Source organism: Mirounga leonina, unplaced genomic scaffold, assembly GCF_011800145.1.
Source record: "Mirounga leonina isolate KUSES-001 unplaced genomic scaffold, KU_Mleo_1.0 Mir_169, whole genome shotgun sequence".
Taxonomy (NCBI): Eukaryota; Metazoa; Chordata; class Mammalia; order Carnivora; family Phocidae; genus Mirounga; species Mirounga leonina.
This window is the reverse complement of record NW_023270431.1, coordinates 18,646,548-18,664,103: the sequence shown is the minus strand read 5'-3', so window position 1 is coordinate 18,664,103 and position 17,556 is coordinate 18,646,548. Positions and strand designations below refer to the sequence as shown.

Genomic DNA, 17,556 nt, shown 5'->3' with positions numbered 1-17,556 from the left:
GTTGCCAGAGGGGATGGAGTGAGAGGGATGGGTGAAATAGGTGAAGGGGATTAAGAGGTACAAACTTCCAATTACAAAATGAATAAGTCACTGAGATAAAAAGTACAGCATAGGAAATATAGTCAGTAATATTGTATTAACTTCGTATGGTGACAGATGGTAGTTACACCAATCGTGGTGAGCACTGCATGATGTACAGAACTGTTAAATCACTATATTACACACCTGAAAACAATGTAACATTGTACGTCAACTATACCTCTGTAAAAAAGTAAAATTAAACTTATTAAAGTTCATGTTTACCTCAGCTGAGAAATCCTTTGGGAATCTATCCCAAAAAATAAATGCATCAGTACATAAAGATAACTTACTTGGACAAGGCTTCAGTTGAGGAAACCAGGGTTTCCACTGTATTTGAAGCTGATTTTGTAGGAATCATTTCATATTATTGGTCAATGTTAAAAGAGTTTTTGAGGAGAAAATGGAAAGATTAACACAAAGGGAATGCATAATCAAAAATGCATTCTCAACCCAGATAACCCAGATAAAAGCCTGTTAAGTTTTTAAAAGTGAAAGAGTCATTGGGCGCCTGGGTGGCTCAGTTGGTTAAGCGACTGTCTTCGGCTCAGGTCATGATCCTGGAGTCCCAGAATCGAGTCCCGCATCGGGCTCCCTGCTCAGCGGGGAGCCTGCTTCTCCCTCTGACCCTCCCCCCTCTCATGCTCGCTCTATCTCATTCTCTCTCTCAAATAAATAAATAAAATCTTAAAAAAAAAAGAAAATCTCTAAAAAAAAAAAAAAAAGTGAAAGAGTCACATAAAATATACAGGCTAGATAATTATTACCCCAAATATCTGAATAAGCTTAAGGTTGTTCAATAAAAATACCAGTTAGTGTGGTTAAACAGGAAGAACTGTTAGAAAGCCCCATGCTATTTCCCATTCTATTTCTAACAAATCCACACTTCTTTTAAGCCATCACCTCTTCCTAAAAGTCATAGCACAAAGACCACTTACTTAAATCTTTTCCCACGAGTGAAGCTAGAAATGCAGTTTCACAATACTTACTGGAGAATTGTATTGTGGAGAAAAAAAAGAATATCTAATAATAGGTAAAACAGAATAAATGGTGGTATACTCATAGAATGGCATTTTAGGCACTATTAAAAAGAATATTTACATATATTCATTTTGACTTGAAAGGATTTCCATAATTTAATGTTCTCTGAGATAGCTAAATGCAGAAGAGTGTAGAGAATATGATCCCATTTTAGTAAATAACAACGAGAAAAAAATACCAAATTGTTAATACTGGTATCTTGGAAAGAGGGTAGGGCTGGTAGTTAAGAGTTTAAAAACAGAAAAGATCTGTTTTAGAAGAATTCTCAGAATAAATATGTAAGAAATGCTGTGTAATCATACATATATACACATGTATGAAAAGTTGGTAACCAAAATAATTCTAATGACTGTTGAAATACATGGATTTTTACTTCCTTCTTTATTCTTTTCCTGTCTTCATTTTTTGCTATTGACACATTACTTGTGCAATCAGAAGAACATTTTTATTTTAGGGGGATAAAAAGGTCGGAGACCTGGAAAATACTGCAAAAAGCTTTGAAATTTAAAAAATACATGGTGCTATAGATATGAATTCTGAATAATTACTATATTTTAAAATTCAAAAACAAAGGAGAGTAATATATTCATTAATGTAGAGAGCTATTGAATCATTATATTGTACACCTGAAACTAATATGATACTGTATGTTGTTTCAATTAAAAAAATTAAAAATTTTAAATGAGATAATTACATAGAATAAGCAACATTTTCTGCCAAGACCAAAGAACAAAAAAAACATCTTACGTAAACAGACCCTAAAGCACAGATATCACAAACACACACATATACCTGGATGGTTCAGCATAGTATCAAGTTCTTCTTTGGCCACAACCATTCTCAATCTATCACTACTATCAATGACAAAAATAATGGCCTGTCCTTCTCTGTAGAAGGAATGAGAAAAATTAAAGATAAAATTATACATTTTTCCATGTTTAGCATTCATTTGCATTTCCTGTGTATTATCTTTTTATTACATATTAGTTTATATGAGTGACTACTATATTACCATCAGTCCTATTTCATGTAAAATAATTTTTTCTCAGTTGGTTGATAATATGGTAAATTTAATGACTTATTTCATAATTTTTAAAAACTACAAGTAAAACCATAATCCTATTACACAGATGCAATCATTATTAATATTTGGGGGTAAGTCAATTTTGACATTTTCTTTGTGTATATTCACATATGAGTACCTACATTTGTATTTAAATGGAATCTTGCTGTTTTATACCCTGCCTTTCTGATATATATATATATTTCCTTGATCTTCTTTGCAGTATAGTTTGAACTACTTTTATATGAAACATTAAAGCTCTACACCAGTGTTTCTCAAATATTTCTTACCATAACCATAGTGAGAAATACATTTTACATTAAGGTACAGTAGACCCTTAAGTATATGTAACTATATTTGAAATAAGTTTCCAGAAATAATACTTACAAATAGCTTTTATTTTATTCTATTTGATTTTTTTTAAGCTGATAACCAACCACTAAACTGGCTTAAAGATTCACTTACAGATCACAGTGGCACTTAAAAAAAATCACTGATTCCCTCTGCACCTTTCTTTTAATGATTATAAAGTATCCCATTGCACAGATATGTCATCAGTAATACTGTGGACTTAGAGATTATTTTTAATTTTTATTATTGTGAAAAACTTTGGAATAAACATCCTCCTGAGTACATTTTTTAAATTTCTTGGTATCTTAAGACTTGTAATTAGGAATAAAATTTCTAGAAATACATACAAAATTTAAAGTTTTAGATAAACATTGACAAACTGTATTCCAGAAATACTTTATCAATTTATACTACTACCAGTATTTTTCCCACCTTTCCAGCATGGCTCTTAACATTCTTTTCCATTCTAACAGCATAGTATTTTACACTGTATTTCATTAATTGCTAGCAAAGTTCAATATGTTTGCATATATTTATTGGACACTTTACCTTTTTTTGTGAATCACTTATTCCAGTCATAAATTAAGATTTTAAAAGTTCAATATCATTAAAAAATAAAAGTTCAATATCATTAGCAATCACATGAGCATAAAAATAAAATAACTTTTGAGTACCATTTTCTCCTATCATTTAAAAAAAATGAACATAGGTTATCACTAGTCATACATTACTAGTAGCCATGGAAATTGATAAGATTGGAAAATATCTACCAACAGTTTTAAAAATGTTAAATCTCTTGGAGCCAGTAATTTTATTTCTGGAATTTATTCTAAGGAAACATGATCTATGACAAAGATTTATGCAGCAAGATGTGCTAACTGAAGGATTGTTTATAATCTTCAAAAACTGAGAATAGCTTTTATGTCCAAAAATAGAATGATTACAAAATAGGCATAGGCATGTGAAAAAAACAAAACAAAACAGCCAGTCATTAGTTATATTCTTTGGATGTTTTTCCTGATTTATTCTTATCACTGAATATTAACTGAAAAAGCAGGATAAAAAACTCTATATGGTACATAATTTAGAAGACTCCTTTCTCAACTATGTAGAGTATACATTTTATATTTCAAGAAAGAAGAAAAACAAAAAAGATTAACAATGGTAAATTTATTAGTAGTGAGATTTAGAGAAAATTTTTTTATATTCTTTTCTATATTTTCCAAATATTAAAAAATGTGTACTCCTTATATTTTATACTTTATTACTTTCATATTATAAATATGCAATAATTATACAATAATCAATGTTACAGAATCAAATAAATGACAAAGTAAACTTCCCTTATAATCTTATTGTTCCAAAACAAATACTATTAATGATTTGGTGCACATGCTACTAAATTTTTTTCCTTCTCTATATATACTAAGCACATATTTTTGTTAAGAGTAGTATTTTTCTTCTTATAATTGAGATATCATTATAAACAGTGTTCAACACATATTCTTCTATGTTTAACTTTGTCCACCAGTGCTAGTCTAGGATACTTTCCAAGAAACAAAATGATGGCTAGAGAGCATGAACATTTTTCATTTTAAAAGATATTGATAAATTTCCCTGAAAAAGATGTTACATTCCCACCATAAGAGTGACTTATTTTGCCACAGTAGACTTAATCTTTTTAACCTCTTTCAGTCTAATAGATTAAGATGTACTTGTTCTTTCATAATTAGAAAAATATAGATACAGGATATAAATTTACTATTATTGTAGACTTCTCCACAGTAACCCTATTCACTATTCAACCTACAATTTAGCTATAGTGTTCCTAATTAACTTCTTCCAAAAAGATTTTGAAGAAAAAGGAATTAAAAGCAGAAACATTTCCTTTTATAGAAACTATTTTCTATGTATTTTTGTTATCTGTAATTAAAATAAATGTTATTTTTGAAATAGTAGCTAAAATAAATACATTTTAAAAATTCTTTTTTTGGAGGAAGAATAAAAAAATCCTACACTGAAAACTCAGGTTTCCTAAAAAAACAAAAAAAACCCTAAAAAAACCAAAAAACAACTCACATTTCCCCAGAGAATTTAATGCAAGCTACCATAAACATGCCACTTTCCCTTTACCAAACTGACTCTGAAATCTGAAGAACAAAATCTTTTCTCTGTACCTCAGCGGTCCTCTGGATCTGTATGATTTAAATATGACTTCAATCTATTAAAGCACTCATTGAAAAGAGTATCTGAAAAAAATCTCCTTTGGCTCTAATCTGAGGAATACAATGTTTGTTCCCACATTAGCAGGAAAGAATAAAAATTAAAATCTGATCTGGGCAATCATCTCATAATCATTCCAAGGCAAGAGTTCATAATGACAAAAGGGCATTTAGTCAAGGGATACTGGTTATAAGTTTCAGACTCCAAAAGTAAGTTACATTGCTTTTACAGGAAGGAGTCCTAGCAATATGAACAGTTAATGAATTCATTTTACTACCTCATGCAAATCCTGAGACGGCATAATAATTTGGGTTCTAGTAACTTAACAGTTCTTAATCTGAAGTAATTAGTGAGCACTTTATTTGCATATGCTGACAAATATCTTGTTTAGAATTGCTTGTAGAACAAATGGATCGACTGTTTAAGTTAGTACTGTTATTTTAACTAAATTTACTCAATAAATATTTACCGATCTATATGTCTAGCATCATACTTGGCCTTGAAGAAATAACCTGAATAAGAAATAATCCTTGCTCTTGAGCAGTTCACACCCTCATTAGAGAGGCAGCTATGGCACATGACTTTAAGACATAACAAGTATGGTAAAGTACTGTGTGAACACTGGGGACAGAATAACTGGGCAAAAATGGTGAAATTTGACAGAGGAGGTGACTTCTGAGTTAACTTTAAAGCATGACTATATTAACTTTAAACTGCAACTAAATAGAACAGGGCATTAAAAACAGAGAGAAAAGCATATGCAAAGATCCAAGGTCACGGAGGACCTGAAGCATTTGAGAAATAATATGAAGTATGATTATACTTTTTCATTAGAAAACATTTTCATTTTTTCATTAGAACATGTGCTTAAATTATATGAAAAATAAATATTGCAACCTAGCCCACGTAATCCTTTGGATTTATTTGTTAAGCATTATTATTAAAATATACTCATCTAGTTAACCAACATTTATAAACATACTTACTTATAATAGTGTTCCCAGAGATTTCTGTATCTTCCTTGACCTGACATGTCAAACACTGTAAAAGACAAACTACAGAAAACAAAGCAAAACAAAACCAAACACCAAAACAAAAAAACCATGACTACATTATAAGATACTAACTCAAGGTGTTACTTTTACTTAAAAATTTAAATTGTTTTCAAAGAAACCACCCTTGAATATACAATATTCAACTTGAGCCAATTTTCAAGTACAAGTCCCATAAATTAAATTTTTTAATATAAATATGATTTTGTAATGAATAACATATAAAAAAAAGATGTTTTCCTTCTAGTGAGATTATCGGAGTTTATCTAAAGTCTAAATTCTGAAAAACAATCCAGGGGTAGTGGTACAAATAATTTACCATCTCTATGGACTTCTGAAACAACAAATTTCTTTTTCTAAGAGTAGAACGAATGACTAGGTCAATCTGATATTATCACTTCTCACCCACAACTTCTTAGTCAAAAGTATAATAAAATGAATTACCTGGACGATTTGAATTTCTCTATGCTGAATCCTATGGTTGGAACTATATCTTGTGATTGAGCCTTCAAGAGAAAAGACAAATTGAGAAATCTGCAATTACCAAAGATGAATTTTTCCTCAGGTTAAAAAAAAGCATCCACGTTTCCAATTCTAAAATTTGTCACTACGGAGATGACAGAATTAAGCAAAATTATAATTTTTGCAGTGGGATCACTGTGTGTGAATTCTTTACAGAAGTTTAAGGTTTACTAATTATGAATCTGTATAACGTGTATATCTTAATTCACATTTTGTGGCTTGCTACAAGTAACCATAGCTGTAAAGTGGTTTGATGAGTCATTCTGAGTTCACATACAGGACTTCATGATCTTTCACCACATACTTATTGAGTTTATATATGCTACTGGGGACTGTTCTCATGTCTAGATGGTGAATATACATGGTCGCTGCTTTCATGGAGCTTATTACCTAGAGAAAGTAAACATCAATAACCAAGTAAACTACAAGTGAACACAATTTCAGGAAGTGGTAAGTACAGTGAAAGGTGATTTGGAGATGGGAGGCAATGGGGGAGGAGGGTTGGTATGGGGCATGGAAAAAGGATGCTGAGAAAAAGCCTCTCTGAGGAGGTAACATTGGACCCAAGAGTGAATATCAAAAAGGAGAAAAGCTATGACTAGATCTCGGCAAAAACATTCCAGTCAAAAGAATTAGCCAGTGCAATGACCCCAAGGCAAGCAGGGACTTGCCACTCAGGAAAAGTATAAGGCCTGTATGTCTAAAATGTACTGAGTAAGGCAGAGAGCTATATGTAACAAAGAGCTGTAGAGCCTTGAAGGCCATGGTAGGGAATTCTGTGTGGATAACAGATTACAAGGGGCAAGAGTACAGCAGGAGACCTGTTAGCAAGTCCCATAGGCAATTAAAATGCCTTAAGCTGACAAGTCATCAAATGCCTCCTAACACTTTCACCATCAAAAACCATTCTTCCGTTTGAATAAAAAACACCATCTACTTTCTGATAACCTATGAGTTATTCTTGACTCCTCGTTTTCTTACATTTTTTATAAACCATTCTCAAATTGGTCCTATCTCACTAACTTAGTTCAGGCCCTTAACATTTCTTGCTTTGATGTAGTACAAAAGCCTTCTAATTACTCCTAACTGTTAATGTGCCACCTTAGACTAGTTACTCAACTTCTCCAAACCTTAGTTTTCTCAAATGTGAAATCTATTATTATCTTTAACTTGTAAAGTTATCGTGAGAATTAAATGAGTTAATGAATGCAAAATACTCAACACTGTGCCTGGTCCATAGGAAATACTCAGCAACTACTCAACAAATATCATAAGTATACTTTCTTCTTTTTTTTTTTAGTGTTAAATGTTTTAAATTTAATGAATTTTAAACACATATAAAATTCAAGTATTCACTCTGGCATTTCTGTTTTAGCATCAATATACAGAAGAAATATCTCAGTGCTGTCATTTGCTTTGGTTTTGCACCTATTAATATTGAGAATGTGATTTGGTCTCTTTGTAATACATTTCTTATTGATTTCCATTCTTCTCATTATAACAGCCACTTAACTGACCACCATTCTGGTCTCTCTTATCTTTCTTTTTTTTTTTAATTTTATTATGTTATGTTAATCACCATACATTATATCATTAGTTTTTGATGTAGTGTTCCATGAGTCATTGTTTGCATATAACACTCAGTGCTCCATGCAGAACGTGCCCTCTTTAATACCCATCACCAGGCTAACCCATCCCCCCACCCCCCTCTCCTCTAGAACCCTCAGTTTGTTTCTCAGAGTCCATAGTCTCTCATGGTTCGTCTCCCCCTCCGATTTCCCCTCCTTCATTTTTCCCTTCCTGCTATCTTCTTCTTTTTTTTTTTTTAACATATAATGTATTATTTGTTTCAGAGGTACTATACTTTCAATGATTTCAGTCTCTTTCCAATTTTCTCCATACAGCCACAGTGTAACTTAAAAAACAACAAACAAAAAAACCCTTTAGTTCATCATGTTGCTTTTGTGTGAAAACAGGAGAAGGTAAATTGTTGCCCCACACCATTATGTTCAATTTGGTAGTCCACTTCTGGAAATTTAAAATTCAAATGAAAAGACAGAAGCCGAAAAGTCACTGGAGCTTAGTCACCTTAGTAGTAACGTAGTAGTGAAAAGGCCTCCTTAGAGATGTCTGGTTTTGCCTTTCTAAAGTTTGTTTATTCAGCTTTTCTTTCCATCCTATTGAGCTGCCTATATTCTTCCAAAAATATCTTTCTGTTTATGTTAGAATTTATTTCCTGCCATTCAGATTCCTGCCTCAGTCCTTAGGGTTTCTTCATTGCACAACAAACTTTGGAATAAAGAGTTTCCTTACTTTTGTTGTCCCAAAATATTCCATGGTTTTGATTTTTTATTTTGATCACAATCATGATAAAATCATCAGCTATTACTATTAGGAAAAAATACCAGTAATAAAGTGAGGAAATTAAACGTCTAAAGAAATCTCAGAAAATATACCTCAAAATAGTAGCCCTGTCTTCACTGAACTGTAATTAGAACATTTGCCTGGCCTCTCCGCAATCACCCAGCTTCTTCACAAACTCTTTTTGTTTCCAGAGCTTCTCTTTTATATCTTGCTGTTTTACTTAACAAGGATAAAATTAATCAACTTTCTTTTCTTCCCATCACTTTTTTTTTAAGGAGGGAGAGAGAGAGAGAGAGAGTACATACGAGTGGGAGGAGGGGCAGAGGGAAAGGGAGAGAATCTCAAGCAAACTCCATGATGTAGTCTCACAACCCCAAGAGCATGACTGAGCCAAAATTAAGAGGCAGACACTTAACCGACTGAGCCACACAGGCACCCCTCTTTCCGTTACTTCTAAAGTTCTCATGGAACCTAATTAGAAAGAAGAAACTCCACAAATTAATCAGGATAAAACAAGATATGTGAGCTCGTGCTTCTACTTCAAGTGGGATTTATTTTCCTCTAAAGAATTCCAAAGATTATCTCCGACATTAATCTTCTCTGCTCTGTCTAGGAACAAATACATTTGGTCATTCTCTGAATTGGTCAGGGAATGGTACAAACCAAGCAAAGAGTATAGGAATTATTACCTAAGTGGAATAGCCTATCTGAGATAGCCCAAGGATAGACTAACATCAACAAGAATAGAACAGGAGTTCTAAGAGAACATCCTATTTGGTTAGTTTCATTAAGTCTGCTAAAAATTAAATCCTTGGTGCTATCAATCATCATTCCCTGCCCAAAAATGAAAATTAAAAAATTCCCCATCAGTCCATCCCAAAATACACTTATATACCAGACAATAGTATAGGTATTTAGGATTTAGGGTTGAATAATATCAGATCTATGCTCTTAAGTAATTTAAATTTATAATGAGGAAAAATTTAATAAATAAGCTACCAATTAAATATGCAAGATAATGTCAGATTGTTTTATTTTTTATTTTTAAGATTTTTTTTTTAAATTTATTTGATAGAGAGAGACACAGCGAGAGAGGGAACACAAGCAGGGGGAGTGGGAGAGGGAGAAGCAGGCTCCCCACTGAGGAGGGAGACTGATGTGGGGCTCGATCCCAGTACTCTGGGATCATGACCTGAGCCGAAGGCAGACACTTAACGACTGAGCCACCCAGGCGCCCCTCAGATTGTTTTAAATAACATAAATCTGGATGATGTGGTAGTATGATAGGATTTCCACTGGCAAACGGGGGGTAATGGAAATTGGGGAAAAAAAGGTACTTATAGGGTGCATCTCTAAGAAAATACACTTAAGACCAGATTCTTGAGTGATCAGGTTAAAATGCCTCCCCACCATTATGCATCAGTTTAGAAAACACCAGCATCCTCAATACATTGACAATAAATAAGCATTAGGATAGCTTAAAGCCAGTTTGGGTCCAAAAGTATCTAGTTATCTAGAAACTGATTTTATCCACAAAAAATAAGAGACATAACTATAAAATGAGATTTGCAAATTTTTTGCACTGTAGATTTCTATAATTCACTTAATTCATTAAAAATAATGTTTCTAATAGTGGATGTAGGCTCACAAAAGATTTCTTTGGTTCAGATAAATGGAGGAAACAAGTGTTTTATATATACCTGTGTGACAGAGGTTTTGAGGTCTTTAAGAAATTCTATTTCAAGTGGTCTTTTGGCTATAAGCACCAAATTAAAAAAAAAAAAAGCAGAGCAACTTACTGTGTTCTCAGGATCTAGAGGTCAATTGTTCTGTGGAGACAGGATAGTTGCCTAAAGATTAAGTCTCAGGAAGTGCTGTCAGAAAGTAGGTGATCCCCTTAAAATAGCCCTATAGCAAGTTGAGGCTAGTTCCATAATTCACCAGAGATAACAGAGAGAGAGATGTTGGAAAGCACTGGAAGATTAATTAAAAAACCTTAGTTATTGGCTGTGTACCCAGGTTTTCCTGGGGGCTTTCCCTGACTAATGTGGTGTTAAACAGGGTTAATATGTCACAAGACCAGTCTGAAATGGGGGTTATAGAGTATTTTAAGATCACAGATGGAGCACATGATGTCTCCTCTTCCTGCCCCAAATCTCTAGAAATGACAGAAGAAATTATGAAAAAAAAATCCCTAAGTAGGTTAAAAAATAAAAATACATCCTTGTTCAGGGAAGAAAGCCGTTCCCATTCATATCAAAGATTATTCCTATGGTAATAATATGTCTTGGAAGATCACTATACTGTTGGGAATGATGGAAGGAGACTGTAAATTCTTTTTTGTTTTTTGAATATTATTTCTGCCAATTTTGAGTACAGCAGACATTGGTGGACTGGTCCATTTTGTGGCTATATATATTTTTTTAACAGAAGGAGAGGTAAGGGAGGGGCAGAGGGAGAGGGAGAGAGGGAATCCCAAGCAGGCTCCACACTCAGCATGGAGCCTGACATGGAGCTCAATTCCAGGACCCTGAGATCATGACCTGAGCGGAAATCAAGAGTTGGATGCTTAACTGACTGAGCCACCTAGGCGCCCCCATTTTGTGGCTATTAATGGTGGCTCTGGTTTCAGTTATTTTGTACTTATTGGAGACTAGCTTTTTTTAAGATTTTATTTACTTATTTGAGAGAGGGCGAAAAAGAGAGAGAGAGAGGAGGGGGAGAGGGAGAGGGAGAGAATCTGGAGCAGACTCCACGCTGAGCTCAGAGCCTGACACTGGGCTCAATCCCATGACCCTGAAATCATGACCTGAGCTGAAATCAAGCATCAAGACACAACCCACAGCCACCTAGGCGTCCCAAGACTAGTTTTACCGAAAAAAAATTTTTACCTTTGAGGCAATTCCTTGATGTGGAGAAAAATGTAAACACCTCTGACAGAATAGGCCCTTACCGAAAAAAAATTCCTTATAATCTTCCTTACTGCTGATAGCTTTACCTACAGAAGTATAGGTCACCAGTCACTGAGTTTCTTAAGCATTAGCCCAGCCTATCTGCTGATAGCTGATCCACAGTACTGATTATGGGCCAAGGCACAATTGGGTATGGTTCTACTTTTAACATATACTCACTGTTCTCTAAGATCAATTCTGGACCCCACCCAACTGGGTAGGATGCTTTATCTCCCTCTGAAAGACTGATAAAGAAATTTCTTGTAATCACCTAGGTCAGGAGATAGACTCTAATGTATGTGGGCTTCTTTTAACCTTTTTCCCCTATCTTCACATATAGAGAAAACTTCATTAAATGATACTCCATATTTCTCTATCTCACCTTCTCCAATTTATTCCTCTCTATGGCTAATTACTCCTCTGACTGCTCAGTTTGTGAAACAGAACTGAGCATTCTTGGTTCTGCCTCTCTCTACTCTCTCATTTGAATGCTCCATGCCTATCACAAGAATGCACTCTCATCTGATCTTAGCCATGCAATGAACCTAGAAGAGTAGGATCTTTCCCGGAGGAGGAAACCCCGAAATTTTGGGAGGCAAATCTCAATACAATAGAGTGTTAGCAACTCCTCTGGAGAGACCTAACCTTGCCCTCCAAAATTAAATACAGCTGATATTTTTTATCTTTGCCTGACTTCAGAATGTATACCTCAGCTGGGGAACTCCTTAAAACACCTAAATTGCCTTCCAAATCCATCTTCAGTTTTTTATCCTGGCCGCCTCACACTAACTCCCACCTGAAAATACACCAGCAGTTAGTTGTTCTTATGTGGTAAACTCATCTATGTAGAAGGGAATAATGACCAGAAAAAAAGAAATACTGTTGTTTTTTTTTTTGTTTTTTTTTTTTTTTGTATTCCAAAGTAATCTCCAACTAAACAGAAGTAAAACTGAAGCTGCTACAAAAGAAAACGGAGTAGTAAGGGTGCTTATTCAGCCCAACCTGAAACACTGGAGGCAACTACCATATTTAGGAGCAATATTTCCCATTCTCTAGCCATTTAGTCATTAAGAGTAACAGCTTCTTAGTTTTTGCCCTATCTTTATGCAGTCTATATTAGTCTTTCACTCTACAGTTTTCATTAATTCACTAATGGCTTTTACCTAAATAAGTGTATTTACAACTGTAAATGTTAGTTGTCTATCCAATATCCATTTTCCTCTTCTTCCATACTTACAGGACTCCTATTATTTTTGGAAGCAGCAGTATGCCCTGCTTTAAAAAAAAAAAAAAAAAAAATCCAACTTCATTTACAGATAGGGGTAGCCAATGAGATACAAGTAAGGAATCATTATTTGATGCTTCTGGGTAAGTTCTTTAAAGAGAGCTTATTTAGCAAGAGGGCCTATTCTTTTGCCTTGTTCTTTTCTCCTCCCTGTGACTTAGAATACAGTTAACCAAGGTGACCATGCGGAGATCTTGAAGATGAAAAAAGGCACTTAGAATAGCAGAACAGGAAGATGGAAGATGCCTGGATGTCTCATGACTGACCACATAGCTGCACCACCAGCCCTGGAATACCTCCCTTGGACTTATTTAGATGACAGAAAAAGAAGCTTCTATCTTATTTAGTCCACTGTTATGTGGATTTTCTTTATATGTAGCAAAACCTAACTTTTATGTACCATGTGTTGAATGTGCTCGCTTTATATTTTTCAGTTATTAAAATTATATGTTCATATACTTATTACTTAAATGACTTAAAGTCATTCTGCTTACTACTACTGATACGCATACCACACTCCTGGGAAACTGTCTTAATTATCCATTGAACCCATAAAAATGATTCACCATTCCCTTTGTTTCTCTTGTAAAGAGGGAGCCAAAAAGAAGGCAATGATACCTAAAAGTAAACTTGGCAAATTTGTGAGGATCTTTTAAGAAAAAAAGACATTTGGAAAATATTCCAGCTTAAATAATCAAGACTCACCTATACACCTACATAAAATACACTGCAAATTATGCCCGACTGACATTTATTACTTTAAGATACTACAAGGTTAAAAGGATTTCATAACATGATTATATGAAGTAATATGGCAAACAAAATAATTCTGCATGTTAACTTTCTCTAGTAGAAAATACGTAAAGCATCTAACAAAGATACTTACATTTGAAGGTTTAAGTTTGTTAATGATTGTTGTTTTGCCGCTATTATCCAGACCAAGGCACAAAACATGAACCTCCTTCTTCTTTAAGCCAAGCAAGCCTGAAAGTCTGTCTAGCAATCCCATAATGTGATTCAAATATTTACAAACCAGCTGCAAGTTAAAAGTAAAAAAAGATATATCAATCATTACAGGCAACTTAGGTATGGAAAATATGAACATGTGCATCAAAAAAATTAATAATTTAAAGACACAATCATAAAAACCATGTCAAGTAGCTTTGTATTTAGGAAACAAAGTTTAAGCTGATTAGCACAAAGGAGCCTTATCTGAAATGCAGATTGGCAGTTTATAACCCTAGGCAACACAAAGAACAATGCCCTTGAAATAGCTGTATATTTCTTCTGGTAAATTACAATATTTAAGAAGAAAATGTGGTTAAACTCAGTATTATGTAGAGTCTGCCACTGTGATCTTGAAAATATCTGCAGCCTTTCTAGAAATCTGGAACAATGTATGGCAAAGGAGTTCATGTAGAGCCTAATGCCGAAGCTCAGAAAGTAGAAGGCAGGTCAGAAATGAGAAAAACTGAGATTTGGGCTACACTATTTGAGCCACTGGCTAAATCGTTCTCTGAAGCCAGCCCCATTGTTGTATTATCCAATAATCTGAAGGAATAACTATTAAATTCACTGTTTTTGTTTGTTTGCTTGATTATATCCAGTTTAGGTTGCATTTTCTATCAAGAGGAACAAAGAATACTAACAGATATATTTACTTTAATATATAATATACTGCTATACATATTGCTTGCTCATAACCTGCTATGAACTTTCCAAATGAAACTTTCCAAAGGTACTCCCCTTGGGTCCATCACTCCCCAAAATGTTATCATGGGAGAAGAGAGATATCCCTGTTGCCAGCCCTCAACTGCTGCAGGGACTGCTATAGGAGTAACTACAATCTGCCTAAGTCCCAAATATTTCCTATTACTCTCCTGACCATCCTTTTCAAAGTTCTCTAAATACTCATCTCATTTAATTGATTTATTCTCATCTCCATCTAAAGTTCCAGGAGCCTGTCATCCCCCAACTCCTCGAGTATTTTTTATCCCACACTATCCTAGGTAAGGCCATACCTTGAAGAATGTGAAGCTGCAGCAACTTAAATGATGAGGTTTCCAAGACAACTGCATCAAAAGGAGGCTGCATCATCGATTTTGCTTAGGCCCCTTGGGGGATCATACCGACAGAAATTTCAAAACCAAATTTCAATGATGTGCAGAAAGGAGCAAGCACGGTGCCCCACCAGAGCATGGGGCCTATAAGAGACCACAGTTGTCTTATCCAAAGATTGGGTTTGATTTCTGGTACTCCATTTGTGCCACTTTTCTCCTTGTGTTGGAGACTCAAATCTCACTCAATCCATTCCTTTAAATCTCAGCTTAAGGAACATCTGTACAATCTACTTTAAGTTAGCCTTCTGATATCATGAAACAATTCACACAGACCATTTTAATTCAAAGTAGATTTGCTATTCTCACTTTGTTATTTATTGTACTAAACATATTGATAAAAAGACAGTATCTTACCCCTGAAGCAAAATACATTATATGTTAATTTAAAAAAAAGACAATATCTTGTTTTCCATTTTCCAATCAATTTTGAACAGATTTTAAAAAAATATGACGACTTCTCACCTCATCATCCTCTGGGCATCCACTATAAAGCATCGATTGTCAAAAACTTGATACTTGAATATTCATTTTCCAAAGAATCCTGGATTGTGATTTTCCAACCCTTTTTCATGGATTATTAAAACTAATGCTTGTTAATAAAATATTTTGGGACATACAATGTAGAAGTCAGTTGTTTTAAAAGATGTAATTATAGCCTTATGCATGCATGTTTCTATTTCTTAGTAATCATACATTTCTGTAAGTTTACTTTTTCCATGTATGAAAGAAGGAAAGATAACAATTTAAGCCACTCATCATTTACTTACCATGCCCTATGTGCACAGTGGGAGATAAAGTTTTCTGTAGCTCCCTATGCCTAAAGCCATGATTCTCAACTTTGGCTGCACACTGGAATTAACTACTAAATTAGTATTTCTGGTGATGGGATTAGGGCATCCGCATTTTAAAAAGCTATACAGTGTTTCTGATGTACAGTTCCTATTGAGAACTGCTGGCTTTCAGAATAAAGTCCAAATGTTCACGCGTAGCTAATTTTAAGATCCAGTCTGGCTCTGATCTACCTTTCCAGTTTCTTATCTTACTTTTTTACTGCGCACCAGCCAATCAAACTCTCTTGGTTGTTATCTGAGAAACTGCTTTCTAAAGGATTACTTGTTGCCAGGAAAGTCTTGAGGAATTAGGATATTATCCACAGCAAACAGCTTGGAAGGTAGTAAGCCGCAGATCGTGGTGGGGCAGAGAAAAACACCATGAATGGTACTTTGTAAACGTAAAAAAAAAAAAAAAAAGTTCCTAGAGTGAATTATAGCCTACTTTTAGTACTTCAAACATTTTTATTCGGCTTTCAGTTTCTGAGGATGAAATTTCAATTACATTTCCCACACACCAAATAAAAACACAAAACTGGGCGATGATAAAACCAACCAACCAAACTCGCCCAAAACCATGAGTCTCCTGGGACCCCTAGTACTCACCGCATAAATCCTTTCCTTTTCCACTTCTTACACTTTAGAAACAACGGTACGGAGTAAAAACCTTAAGAAAGAGTAAAGAGCAATTCTAAAACGCGACGGGAGTGGTGTTGGTGGCGGCGGCGCTGGCTACAAACACGGGGGGGGGGGGGGGGGGGGGGATCCCTGGTCTTTGAAGTTAGTTCTGCGGGCCCAGGGGCTGAAGAGGAACAGGAATGGACCACTCACTCACTCGTATACGTCTCTGGAATAAATATCGGGCGTCTCTCAGCCTTAGTCTCTATGCCTCCATTGTAGGAATCCCTGCTCCTGAGCAAAGCCGTATCTACAAGTTGGGTGAACTGGTTGCCTGCGCCTCAGCCGAAGCATCAGTGGCTGGGCAGGCGCCTAGGCGCGTGGCGTTCCCTTGGCAACCGGACGTCCTTCCGGTCCCGAAGCCACGCCTCCTTGGAGGTCTTAGGAAGTAGCCTTGGTACTCTTGTTTATGGGATTGAAGAGCTCCCGAGAATGCCAGAGGCACACCGAGGAGTATTAAAGGTGTGAAGACGGGTGGCGGGGTGAACGGCCGCCTTCCTGCGAGAAGCAGTGTTGTCTCCGATGGAGCATGATGGGAGTTGTAGGCGTGCGCAGAGCCTGGTGGGAAATGCTTGGCGTAGCGTTTGCGCGTGCGCTTCTTTCCGCCACGGTCTCTCCCAGCCTCTCGGGAGAATATCAGCAATTCCAGCACGCCGGGGTGGGCGCTCCGTGTGGATCCCAGAGGGACGTGGAACCTCTGCGTCTTTACCGGGCACGCGCGCAGCGTGTTTCGACGGCCGAAGAAGACAGCTGTGCCCTCTCTGTCAAGGCATGCGCCAGAGTTTCTGCGCTGCCTCTCCCACGGAGGCTTCCCGGTCTCTTACGGGCCTCAGACCCTGGAGTCCTGAAGTAAAACTGTTAATGTAGGTAGGGAGTGGAGATAAAACCGGTGTGAAAAGTCGGAAGCGTGACTCGGCGGAGGAAGTATGCCTGTACTCTGGCGTCTTAGCTGTCTGATCTGAAGAGATTTCCGCTAGCCATAATCTGTGATTATTGTC

At 35.6% G+C, this 17,556-nt stretch overlaps 1 protein-coding gene across 4 annotated transcripts in view; it reads right to left on the bottom strand.

Moving 5' to 3' along the window:
* The window catches only part of ARL6 (ADP ribosylation factor like GTPase 6), a 41,464-nt gene extending 24,395 nt beyond the window's left edge, over positions 1-17,069 (bottom strand). Inside the window, exons 1-6 of one of the 4 annotated variants that reach the window (XM_035015183.1) lie at positions 15,513-16,470; positions 14,952-15,044; positions 13,817-13,966; positions 6,253-6,314; positions 5,743-5,811; positions 1,912-2,006 (exon numbers count right to left, since the gene is read on the bottom strand). In XM_035015183.1, the coding sequence (XP_034871074.1) occupies positions 1,912-2,006; positions 5,743-5,811; positions 6,253-6,314; positions 13,817-13,966; positions 14,952-15,008 (433 nt within the window). In that variant the 5' untranslated portion in view covers positions 15,009-15,044; positions 15,513-16,470. The other 3 variants (XM_035015184.1, XM_035015185.1, XM_035015182.1) reach the window with 3 other exon arrangements.
* Between the last annotated feature and the right edge of the window lie 487 nt (positions 17,070-17,556).